The sequence below is a fragment of the Natator depressus genome, chromosome 26, assembly GCF_965152275.1.
Source record: "Natator depressus isolate rNatDep1 chromosome 26, rNatDep2.hap1, whole genome shotgun sequence".
In the NCBI taxonomy this organism is placed as follows: domain Eukaryota; kingdom Metazoa; phylum Chordata; order Testudines; family Cheloniidae; genus Natator; species Natator depressus.
The window spans coordinates 3,741,286-3,753,920 of record NC_134259.1 but is presented as its reverse complement, the minus strand read 5'-3'; the positions used below and the strand labels follow the sequence as shown (position 1 = coordinate 3,753,920).

The 12,635-nt window shown below is 41.4% G+C and overlaps 1 protein-coding gene across 3 annotated transcripts in view; it reads left to right on the top strand.

The window, feature by feature from the left end:
* Positions 1 to 225: 225 nt before the first annotated feature.
* The window catches only part of UNC5D (unc-5 netrin receptor D), a 289,819-nt gene continuing 277,409 nt past the window's right edge, over positions 226 to 12,635 (top strand). For all 3 annotated transcript variants that reach the window (XM_074940275.1, XM_074940272.1, XM_074940271.1), the window contains exon 1: positions 226 to 622. In XM_074940275.1, coding sequence (XP_074796376.1) covers positions 526 to 622 — 97 coding nt within the window. In that variant the 5' untranslated portion in view covers positions 226 to 525. The remainder of the gene's footprint in view (positions 623 to 12,635) is intronic.

Sequence of the window (12,635 nt, the reverse complement as noted above, 5' to 3'; positions counted from 1 at the left end):
GGGAAGATGTGGAAGAGGGGAAGAAAGGAGCCGGGGAGGGGAATCACCCGCATTCTGCTGCGGCAGCAGCTGTCCCTGCGCCCGCCTGTCTGCCAGGGCGCACCTGCTCCATCCCTTCGCTCGTGCCTGGGTCCGGGTACCACGTCCTCCCCCTCCTGCCTCCAGGCCCCGCCCAGCCCTGGCCTAACTGGCTGCCGGTGGAGGGGCGGGGGGCTCATTAGGGATGCTGGCTCGCAGCTGCTCCGGTTAGTCTGTAGCCGGGCGCCTGGCAAGCGGCGAGATGCGGAATGCGAGCGGCGAGAGGCAGGCGCCGGGAAGCGCAGGGCTGGGGGCACCCGGCACCCACTGAGCCCCCTCCCCGGTCCCCGGAGCCTCAAAGCCCCTCCCAGGGACACCGCTCAGTCATAAAAGGGAGGCAAGTCCCAGGCTGGCACTCGAGCCCTGAGAGCCGGGCGGGAAGTTACCCCCCTTGGCGGGGGAAGGACAGCAGGAGTGAAGAAGGGGGAAAGGAGGCGTGGAGGGAGCATGGGGACACGGGCTGCAGGAGGAGGGTGTCCCGCACGCCTGAGGAGGCGGCTGCTCTTGCTGCTGGGGCTCTGCAGCTGGGCTGCTGCCCTCAGAGGTAAGTGGGGGACGAGACAGCAAGACATGGTGCGCGGGAGCCCGGCCCCCCGTCCGTCCCAGGGAGGTGGCTGCGGAGTTGAGTGGGAAGAGCACTGAGCCGGGAGCTGTCTCCTCCTTAGGTGCTGATTGCATCCCCGGCTAGCTGGGGATGCAAAGTTTGCTTCGGCAGTCCTGGGTTTCGTTATGTCTCACAGGTTTGCTTCTTGTACGTGTGTACGTTTGATGCATGCAAGGGAAATTATTCAACCAGCTTCCAAAAATAAGGAGGGTACGGTGAGGTTACCCCCTTCCTCTCCCCACTCAGTGGCACCTTTTGTATCTGTCTGCATCCTGGAGTCCTTTGCATGCACTGAACACGGATCACCCTTTTTGTTTGTATGATGCGCCTCTAATGGATGGGCTGTTTTGGGGGGGAAAAAAGACCCCATGGGGGGAGGGGAAAGATCAGAAAAAAGCATGTCCTGCTGCAGGACATCGTGTCCAGGAGTTCATTTGGAGTGGGGTGTGGGGGAGACAGAATTGCAGTGGAAATTGTGACCGGTAGTTCGAATCCTTACTGAGAACAGAGGTGATTTACCACAAGACTGCTTGTTTTATAGGCAGAGAACTCCAGCCTGTTAAAGTGGGTGAGAAAGATGTAGCATGAGTGTCCCTTGGGCTCCAGTGTGTGAAAATGTACCCGTTGGACAAAATCCCTAAGCCTCCTGCCTTACTTTACCACCTCCTGTAGCAATGAGAACTTAATTACTTGTCAAATAACACTCCCGTCTGGGATATGTTTATTTTTGGTACACACTGGTTCCCACATTTTTATTTAATGTCGTCCTGCTAAAATTCTTCAATTAGAAAATCTGCCAAGCAACTCGCCAAAGAATGTCAACTGCTCAGCATCTGGAATCCTTGACACCTTGGCTATTATATCTGGACTTCTCATAAGTGTGTGTGTGCGGGGGGTGTTTTCATGTTTGTCATCCTTCTCAAGAAAAATATTTCCTGTTGGAAGCTAGTGTTGTGTTGTTTTGTTTTTTTGGTGGGGCTTTTGTTGTTGTTGACTGTTTGGAACTTGAGATTGATACATCAGTTGTTGTTCGGCTTCTTTTCCAGATTAGAGTAATCAAAATCTGATGCTGTCTGAATAGATCCTGAAGGAATCTCTTGAGACTGTCTATTATGCAGGAGTAATAATGTCTGTGTAGGTCTCCATCCTTGCCATGTGCATTATGTTCATCATTCCATTTTCTTTCCCATGTACTTTGTTGTTTTAGTCTTTATAAAATAAGTCATTAGCAGGTAGCTGGTAACATCTCGTTATAGTTCCTGTGTGTTTAGCTGTCCACCCTCATCTGCTATTCCACAATAAAACCAAATGGTTTGTTTAGCATAAAGATAAGGGTGAATGCAGAGGGGATAGGTGGGAAGATTTTGGTGTAATTGGGTGAAGCGAAGTATTTAGGAGCCGTGGGATAAAAGTTCCTATACGTAAAAAGTGAACTTTTGTTTTCAGGATTGAACGTGACAGGGAACAAAATGCAGTTTAACTACTTTTTCACCCCCAATGTGACTATAAATATAATAATTTATATATGATTCCCTGGGGAAACTGTGTGTGTATTTAAATCTGAAATATTAGAATGTGTGGGATGAAGGGAGGCTGAAGGACTTTCTCCAGCACATTTTGAACACTGGGAGTTTTTGCCATTGCCTTCAATAGTAACAGGATCAAGCCCCTTTAAGCATCTGAAATTTCACACTACAGGTCACGTGCAGCAGGCTAACTCTTTTTCTGCCCTCTCTTGTTAGAAACAAGCTTCAGCTACTTAGTTAAAATGTACCGTACAGGATGTTGTAGGTGCCAGGCTAATGTGCAATTGTTTTTAGGCATTATTATGAGGGATAGCAAGGTATTTTTAGAACCACTTCAGTGGCTGCAGAGTGTCTCACTTTTTTGATGCTGCATAGTGTTTACTTGTAGCTTTAGCTGGAGCAGTTAACCCCAGTTACTGACCCATTGAGCTATAAGATTACAGTTTATGAAGTTGTCTTAGAGCTACCTCTAAGAGAAATTGCATTCCAGAGTTTCGCTCTGAGTAGGGCTTAAAAGCAAAAAGGAATGATTGCAGATAATCTTCACAATGCATTTTAAGTCTATTAGAATGAATGTGTGCATAGCTGCAGGCTTTTATTTTACAATAAACATTGTACAGAGAGATGCTGGTAATTTGAAAAATGGGACATAGAAAGTCACTAATATTTCCCTGGTAATTAACTCATTGATGCATGGAAAACTATACTTTGTGTCCACCCCCATATCTGATATAAAGATGTCTGCAAAATATAAACATCCTTCTCTCAATGTCTTGTTTATAAAGCCCACGTCTATGCATTGGGTGGTATTGCTAGATCTAAGTACATTTTGTTCTAAATAAGAATCATTAAGTGTTTTCCTTCTTCTTCAAATGGTGCCTATGCATTTACAGAACTGCATGACAGCCACTGCATATTGCTACTGATTTTATGAAGATAAAGAGCACCATTAACCCACGTAATGGAATAAGGGTGGATCTGTGGCCAACAAGGTATTGGAACAATATCTGCTTTCAGTCTAAAACGTCTGGTAATAAATGTGTAAAACGGAGGACAACAGCAGTCTAGATAGTTGCATAGCTGAGACCCTGGCCAGGATTCTATGGCCCAGTGGGGCATATAATACAATTATTGGAGGATATCACTCTTGGAGATGGAACCAGAAGAAATGCTTTCTGGGAAAAGGCACAAATACTGAATTCCATTTGTAATAGTCTTGTAGTTAAGGTAGAGGACTGGTAGTCAGGAGATCTGAGTTCTAATCCCATCTATGCCACTGATTTGCTGTGACCTTGGGCAAATTAATTTTACCTGTCTGCTTCAGTTTCTCTCATTTGTAAATGGGACTTATGTTTCATTGGGGTATTGTTCATCTGAACTCTTTAGTATTTGCTAAGTATTTGGAGTCACTGGATTGGTGCTCTAACAGTTCTCTATGGCATTTCATGTGAGGCTTATTATTGTGTTGTGTGGCTAGTTCCACTTATTTGAATATGTGGAGTAAGGAGAGTGGGTGTTTAAAAAAAACTGCTTGAAAGGAATATATTTTATGTATGTTGTTTTCTGGAGAGCCTCGCTGAGATTCATTTCTTTGTACCTGGTACCTTGCTGAGAATGAAGCTTTTTGGTTATTAAAAATACATTTAACAGTTTATAACTTGAAAGTATGTGGGGGGGATATTCTGACCTGCCAAGTGCTAATTGAATCCACACAGTGTCAACATACTGATTTGTTTGTTATTTTTAAAGTCCATATGTGGTGAATGTGTTGTCTAGATGTACATGAAATATTCTAATCATTTGATGTGGGTAATATACAAAATGTTAGGAAATAATCATGGATAATAGTTATGGTCCATTTGTGTGATTTAGTTCTGAATGTGTCATTTAAGGCATCCTCGGCATGGGCATTCTGCTTATGGACTCAAGGTTGGAAAGAAGATCATATGGTCCATCCATTTGTTTGGTACTCCAGTGTGTAATACTTTTCAAGAGTGTGTCTATCACTCTCTCTTCATTCAGTTGCTCACAGAAATTACCTTTTCAGCAGAGAGATGGCTCCTGAGCCAACACCTGCAGTTTCTGTTCATGTCACCATATTACTTAGTAGTTGATATCTGCCTTTGCTATATCCTTCAGAATGATGCACGCTTGGTACGCTCATAGTAACATATTCACTCCATTTCACAGATTGGGAAACTAAGGTTCAGAGAGGTAAAGTGACTTGCTTGAGGCTACAGAAAGGATTCTGTGCCAAAGCTGAGCCTAGAATGTGGAGGTTCCTGGTCCCAGTTCTGTATTTGGGCCACTTGACCATCTTCCTTCACCTTTTTCTTTATGAATGCAAATCTAGATTTTTCTAATAATTCTTACAAGTCAACTCCTGACATCTTCTCACTTCCTTGTTGCCCTCTTTGATAACTTTCCCAATTCATTATCTTCCTGATAATATGTTGCCACAAATTGTGCATGAAATTTTAGTGGGGTGGTGTGATTACACCTGTAGAATGCCAGAATTTCTTCCAACATGAATTGGCTCTAATTCTTTACATCAGAGGGCAGCGGTCACTTCAACATCTAGATGCAGTAGGTAGATGCAGCCCATTGTTTTGTTTTGTTTTTTAACAGCACACTTGTTGCATAGCAAAGTACTTCTGCACATTACTACTTTGCAAAGAAAATACAGTACACTACCTCTAACTTAGTGCAGGTCGGTGTAGCTCTGCACAGTAACTTCCCTCCTCTGTGGCCAAACATCAGATCAAGGTGTTACATATAATACTGTCATGGCACACAGATCTGCAAATAAACTCCATCATATACTTGCTTACTAGATGACCTCTTTCTGTGGACATGTTCCATTAATGTAGTTAGAACTAGCATAACAGTTCCTTTGTGCTAACTTATTTCTGAGATTTTATGGTTAGTCTCTTTTTTTTATATGCAAGTGCTACTTGATGCATAATTTCTTCACAGTTGCTGGGGGGGATATATCATTTCTATCTCTTCATATGCAAAGAATAGCTCTAAAGAGGTGAAATGAGCTTACCATGCTATGAAAACAAGTGTCCTCCTTGATACCGTAACTGAATTTCAGACCTAGATGGACTTTCACTAATGCAGAATGAAAATTACTGATATAATGGTACTTTTATAGTGAATTACAGATGGCAAATACAAATAGTATGATATCATATACTAAGATGGAAAATTACTTATGGTACAAGGGATCCTGCAGGGCAACTTGATGTATCTTTTCTGTATTTTTAGTCTTGCTTTCTGAGGAAATGTGGAGTCTGAGACTGAGAGCAGAAATTTAACACCAGAGGCTGCTGTTTCTGTTGTTTTCGACGTTGCTGCTATTGTAATGGAGCAGATGGTCGGATTCATTTATAGAAAATATAAACTTGTTTCATTTTCCATTTCTACTTTTAAAGAACTTGTCTTGTGCCACAGTGTATCATTTGGCCTACCCATATAGCATGGATATTTGCAAGTATGTTGTTTTTATAGTCTGTTACAGATCATTAGAAGACAATAGACAATGTTGTGATGCACGTTGCGAGTAGATTATGAAAATAGCTAACAATTCAAGCAAATCTAAACTTCTTATTTCACCTTTTGTAACTTATTTATCTAACTTCAGTTGATGGTTTTGTCCTCCTAACCTCTCAATGACATCCAATTATTCAGTAATGTTGGTGATGTAGGAGAACAGGAATTGCCACAATCAGCCGAGGGACCTGTCTAACAGTACCAGATGCTTGGGAGAAATCCAGCAGTGATCAGCCATGGAAGAACTTCCCCATATGGGAAACTTCTTTCCAAAACAAGTAAACAAATATGCCCTTATCCTTACCCTGCAAAAAATTCTACCTAGAATTGCTGTGGATGTCTCATCTATATAAATGTCTAATCCTCTCTTGAATCAGACCAGACGGGGAAAAGCCTGCTGGGCAATATTGTCCTCATGGCTGCCTTTAAGAGTCCATTAGCTGCTTCTACTGTCTCTTCCACAACTTATAACCTGGGTTGGAGTGTTCTAATGAGAAGACTTTTTTTTTTAGTAACACAAAAGAAGGCAATATATCAAAATACTATGATTAGAGAAACAAAATGTACCTTAGGTTTCAGAGTAGCAGCTGTGTTAGTCTCTATCCGCAAAAAGGAAAGGAGTACTTGTGGCACCTTAGAGTCTAACCAATTTATTTGAGCATAAGCTTTGATGAGCTACAGCTCACTTCATCGGATGCATTCAGTGGAAAATACAGTGGGGAGATTTATATACACAGAGAACATGAAACAATGGGTGTTACCATACACTCTGTAAGGAGAGTGATCAGGTAAGGTGAGCTATTACCAGCAGGAGAACGGGGGGGGGGAGGGGGAACCTTTTGTAGTGATAATCAAGGTTGGCCATTTCCAGCAGTTGACAAGAACGTCTGAGGAACGGGGGGGGGGGGATAAACATGGGGAAATAGTTTTACTTTGTGTAATGACACATCCACTCCCAGTCTCTATTCAAGCCTAAGTTAATTGTATCCAGTTTGCAAATTAATTGCAATTCAGCAGTCTCTTGTTGAAGTCTGTTTTTGAAGTCTTTTTGTTGAAGAATTGCCACTTTTAGGTCTGTAATCGAGTGATCAAAGAGATTGAAGTGTTCTCCGACTGGTTTTTGAATGTTCTAATTCTTGACGTCTGATTTGTGTCCATTTATTCTTTTATGTAGAGACTGTCCAGTTTGGCCAATGTACATGGCAGAGGGGCATTGCTGGCACATGATGGCATATTCACATTGGTAGATGTGATATACGACCTTAGTCACTTATGGATTATTAGCGGGCCTTAGCTTTAGAGAGGAAGGATAATTTTGTGATTATGGCAGTGCCTTCAGGAGTTATGAGTTCAGTTCCTAGCTCTGCCATAGACTCCCTCTTTGACCTAGGGCATGTTACTTAATCTGCGTGTGTGTGTGTGCACCCCATCTGTACAATGGGAATAATAAGGCTTCCTTTTGTCTGTCTTGTCCATTTAGATGGCAAGCTCTCTGGGACAGGACCTGTCTTATCATGTGTTTGTGGACCATCCAGGACAACAGTGCTCTGATCTTTCTTGGAGTGTCTAGGAGCTAGTGTGATACTAATAATTGGCTGACTACTACTATTTTGTTTCAGGAGAAGTTCTTTAACAATAAAGAAAATGATTTTAAAATGCACAAGTGGGAATTAGGTGCCGAAACCCAATTGACTTTCAATGGGAATTTGGTGCCTAACTGCCTGTTTGTGCCTTTGAAAGCCTTCCCGAAAAAGGAATTATTTGCACGTGATAGAATAACAAGCCTGGAATGGGAAGACTTTGGGAATTGATAAGGGGACATAAATGCCCTAACACCAGTTCATCTTTTTGCATCCTGCCGAGATTGGTAGTAACCAAAAATAGTTACCAACTAATGCTTGGCATGGCTGGCTTGTAAGAAATGAGTTGGTGGCTCAATTCAGTTCCCAGTGGGCAAATGTCCGTGTCACACAAACACACCACCACCACTGGAAAAAATCTTTTAGCAGAGGCCTCATTTAGCAGGCCCACAAACAGCCAGGCTTGGAGAGTAATCCCTCTTCATGGCAATGGTGGCAACTTTCACTACCGTGACCTGGGCTTTATCCTTTCTGTGTACAAAGAGGGTTTCTGTCTGGTTCCTTTCATGAATGCACAGCTCCCCTCATCTGTAATTCTAGAGAGAAAGGAAAACATATGCTAACAATATCGCAACTAGGAAATCTTCCCAGACAAAAGGAGAGGGAGGCAGTGTGTTCTAGTGGATGGGTTACTGGGTTGGAGCTCAGAGGGACCTGAATCTATTCCCAGCTCTCACATGCTTTCCATATAACCTTGAGCAAGTGACTATGGCTCTTTGTGCCTGTTTCCCCACCTTTTCTTTGTCTACTTATACACAATAAGAAGATCTTATAGTTTATGTAGCAAAAAGGGACCTTGATCTCAGTTGGAGTCTAAGTGCTGCGGTAACACAATAGTTGTACTGGATCCAGAAAATTTCCATTTAAATTAATGGGAGAAAAGGTGTTGTTTAGGTTTTTTGTTTAGTTTTTTTAAATACAGCCAATTTTTTTAAAATGCTGCTTATTTTCCCTCAAGTTTGGGATGACAATCTTTCGAGTGCTGCAGAACCACAAGAGAACTATGTTGAGCCATTGCAAACAAATGAAAAATCAAAGCATTCATTGTTTCTTTAAACATGCTGTAAGATCTAAAGCTTTACAGAAAAAGTGTTATAAGAATCTTCCTTAGTGAGCTTTTCTTTTTCTCCCAATCCAACTTGTTTTGTTATCAAATTGTGGCTTCTTTCAGGGTATTATCATAACAAGAGATTAAAGTCTCTTAAATTGTGCTTGACAAGAACTTCAGCAATACAACACAAGCTGCCCATTCTCAAATGCTTATCATGCTGCATATCCTAAGGCACTTTACAATCCATAAAGCACTTAAAGCAAAACTCCTCTTGAATTGGATAAAATGTAGAAAAGAAACCTTACAACCAAGTTTTGGGAATGGAAAATGTCTGTCTCTGTGCTCAAGCAAAGAAGTCCAGCTCTGTTGGGTACCACAACTGGAGTCCAATGGGCATCAAAGAGTTGTATGAAAGTCTTGCTTCCAACACTACCTCCCCAGACCTCAGAGGAGGGATAGCTCAGTGGTTTGAGCATTGGCCTGCTAAACCCAGGATTGTGAGTTCAATCCTTGAGGGGGCCATTTAGGGGTCTGGGGCAAAAATTGGGGATTGGTCCTGCTTTGAGTAGGGGGTTGGACTAGATGACCTCCTGAGGTCCCTTCCAACTCTGATAGTCTATGATTCTATGGTATGTAAGGAGTCAAGATGTCATGTGGACACATAGGATTTGATTAAAAGAAGGGGTAACTCAGAAACCAAATTTGAATAAAGAATTTTCTCCTCAGAGAGAGAGAGAGAGAGAAATATTAATAAGTGTTTGCTGAGATGTGTCCTTGGTGTGGAAAAAAAATATTTACGTTATATAAGGCCAGAACTTCAGAACATAGCATTTATACTTTGCCTGCATGCATGTACTCTACTCTGCAATACAGAATATGGACTTATACATCAAAACAGTCAATGCACATGCAAAGATGCAATATGGGTAAAGAATTCTGGACCCCTAGCCTATTATGTAGTCTCTAGAAGCATGCATTTGTGCTGTGCTCAGAATAAGGCTGATATGTTCCATCGTCTTTCTCTAATTTGGGAGGTACATATTAAGACCAGTGTTCACTAGGTCTGAAAGAATACCCAGCTAGTAAATATGGGATTCTGCCTCATTGTCTCTGAGAGATATGCAGGGATCAGTCTTTTTATTTCATTTGTAAAAGGCATCACTTCAAACTGTGTGCACATTTCTCATTCTTGGATCAACAGACTAATGTAGACCACCTTGTAGCTGATATAAAAATGGCTGGCTATGTTCCTTCACTTCAGCAGAATGTTCCTCATCTTGGTAATTTAGGATAAGGGCAGGTTAGCTTCCAAAAATCTTCCTCCTGATTGCCGTTCATTAGAATTATGGAGGAGGAAAGGAATGACAAACAAAAGACTCCACAGCGGGTATTTGATCTGAGTTTAAAATGAAGCTTCACAGTCTTCTCATAATTCCAAGTGACCTGGAACAGTGCCCCACTGTGAGGCACAGATAACAGATATCTGATTTAAGGAGGCAGTATCAAACTTGCAATTAGCTGAAATGTAAATTCACTGTTTCAGTTGACTGTGTTTTATTTTTCTTTGTGGGGGAAAACATTTGGGGGGAGTGGGTTATTGTACCCATCATTGCATCTCCTCCACCTGAGGAGTGTGCATCAGTGTAAAGGGCTGAAGGTGAGATTTTCAGTAGAGCGACAAAGCAAACTAGGGCTGGGAGTTTTAAAGGAGCCTAAGGGAATTAGATGCCCAACTCCCAATGGATTTTTCAATTTTGAAAATCTCACTTGGAGTGAGTATTTTATTTGAATTTTGCCTTTCTGTTTGGAGAATGCCCAGACAGAATATCTTTTGATTTCCATTGGTTCATGTTTGTGGGTCAGTGAGAGAGAGAGAGAGAGAGAGAGAGAATTTCACTTATTATTTGGCTTGCTATTCAAACAATTAAAATCTGAGCTGCCTATTTGTGATTGGTTGCAAGTCGTGCTATTATTGTGTTCCCTAGTTGGATAAGTATAACTTTTTTTTAATCTGGTAAAAGTGCCTTTGTGAAACTAACATTTTTTTGAGTATTTGTGCCAGTAAAAGTCAATTGTTTTAATGCTTTCAGAGAATAAACATAAAATAGGCACACACAGCTTAAGTGAGAGAATTGTGAACCAACTACTCACAGAATCACTTCTACCACATTCCGTAGTAATAAATTGTATTACAGAAATTAATTTGTTCTACTAAATTGAATTCAAGTTTTTGTATAAAATCCTGTCCAATGTACACAATCATACAAGTGTCCATGACTTTTATGGTGGTAGATGCCTCATGACTTCTTGGGAGTAGGCCAAAACCAAGACTGCTGTAAATATGAGGATAGGCATTACCCTTCAAATATTATGTATGAAATTCTTAATTCAGGAGATATTTACTGCTGGCATATATGGTCAGAACTCTGTGTGTGTGTGTGAGAGAGAGAGAGAGAGAGAGACTGGTTTTTGTTTCTTTTAGCATAAATATATACGATGTAAACTGTTTGCTTAGAGTTTAAACTTTAATTCTAGATTGCATTTAGCAACACTTTCCCTGTCAGAGTACTGTACTGCAATTGAATAATGAATGCAATGGACATTCTGAAGACGGTAGGTGGTGCATATATTTAATGCATGCCTTGCTTCTTTAGCACTATGTTCTAACTGAAAGCTTCCAGATACTGCTGTACGTATCATGTAGTTCTGAGAGTCGCGTACATTTTTATAGATACATTAAAATATCCTTCTAATTCTGAAATTGAATTATTTTACCCAGCGTATTACATATTATTTAAGGCTGGATAGCTCCCATATATGGTACACAAAGAAATGGTCTTTTATAAGAGATGGGTTGTGTAGTTGTCATAAATTGGATTTGTTTGGAAAATTGATCTCCATGCTATATTTACTGTGTATTCTGTTGTTGGGAAGCAGTGGAATCCTGTTAGACTCAATGGACCAGAACCTCACCTGGTGTAAGTCAGCACAGCTCCATTTAATAAGGGTTAGTTCTTTCTTAAGTGAACCCTGAGTTCTACTGGATAGGGCTGGGCAGAAAACAACTCCATTTTGCAAAACACTTTGACGTTCAAGTCCCTGTGCTGTCCGATTAGGGACTGGCACTTGAACCTGGGTCTCCCACATTCTAGGTGAGTGCCAGGCTACTAGCTATTCTGGAGCAGAGGTGCTCTAACCACCAGGCTATTCTGGAGTGAGTTTTTTTTCTCTCGAAATGTTTCTGCAAAATATTTTGTTTTTGCTGAAACTGCATTTTTCAACAGACACAAACATTTGGCAGGCAGGAGGGCAGGGAGATAGCTCAGTGGTTTGAGCATTGGCCTGCTAAACCCAGGGTTGTGAGTTCAATCCTTGAGGGGGCCATTTGGGATCTGGGGCAAAAATTGGGGATTGGTCCTGCTTTGAGCAGGGGGTTGGACTAGATGACCTCCTGAGGTCTCTTCCAACCCTGATATTCTATGATTTCATCATTTTCCTGCCCCCCCCCAACTGTCTCTACTATTGGAGACGGAGAAAGCGATCTCCTGAAGCAGTGGTTCTCAACCTTTCCAGACTACTGTACCCATATCAGGAGTCTGATTTGTCTTGCCTACCCCAAGTTTTACCTCACCTAAAAGGTGACTGAAATATTGCTTACTTTCTCCTTTTTTGCCATGTAATTATAAAATAAATTGATTGGAACATACATATTATACTTCCATTTTAATGTGATACTTGAGCCTGGTTTTCACTTGTGAGCCTTGTCCTTCTGGGAGGCTGTGAAGCAACAGCAACCATTAAGTTTTTCTTCATATTGAGTCTATTCCTGTAGCCTGCTGTAAAACTAGGCAAATACTGTGTCTAGGTGAGTTGACATGCCACCTGGAAGATCTCTGTGTACCCCAGGGGTATGCCTATCCCTGGTTGAGAACCATTGTCCTAAATTGAGGCTGACCACTCATATCAACCCCTTATTACAGGGAGTGTTTGAATGTGTTTAAACACACACATTCTTTTATAATATTTTTTTCTTATTTCTCCTTTTGCAGCCTCTCTAATATAAGAAGCAAAGTCAGTAATTTTAGTCTAACCTTTGAGCCGCAGTGTTTCTATTTTGAAGATTAAAACAAATTTATCTACTCTCATTGCCTTTTGGGAGTAGTGTGTAGTATTACCCATAC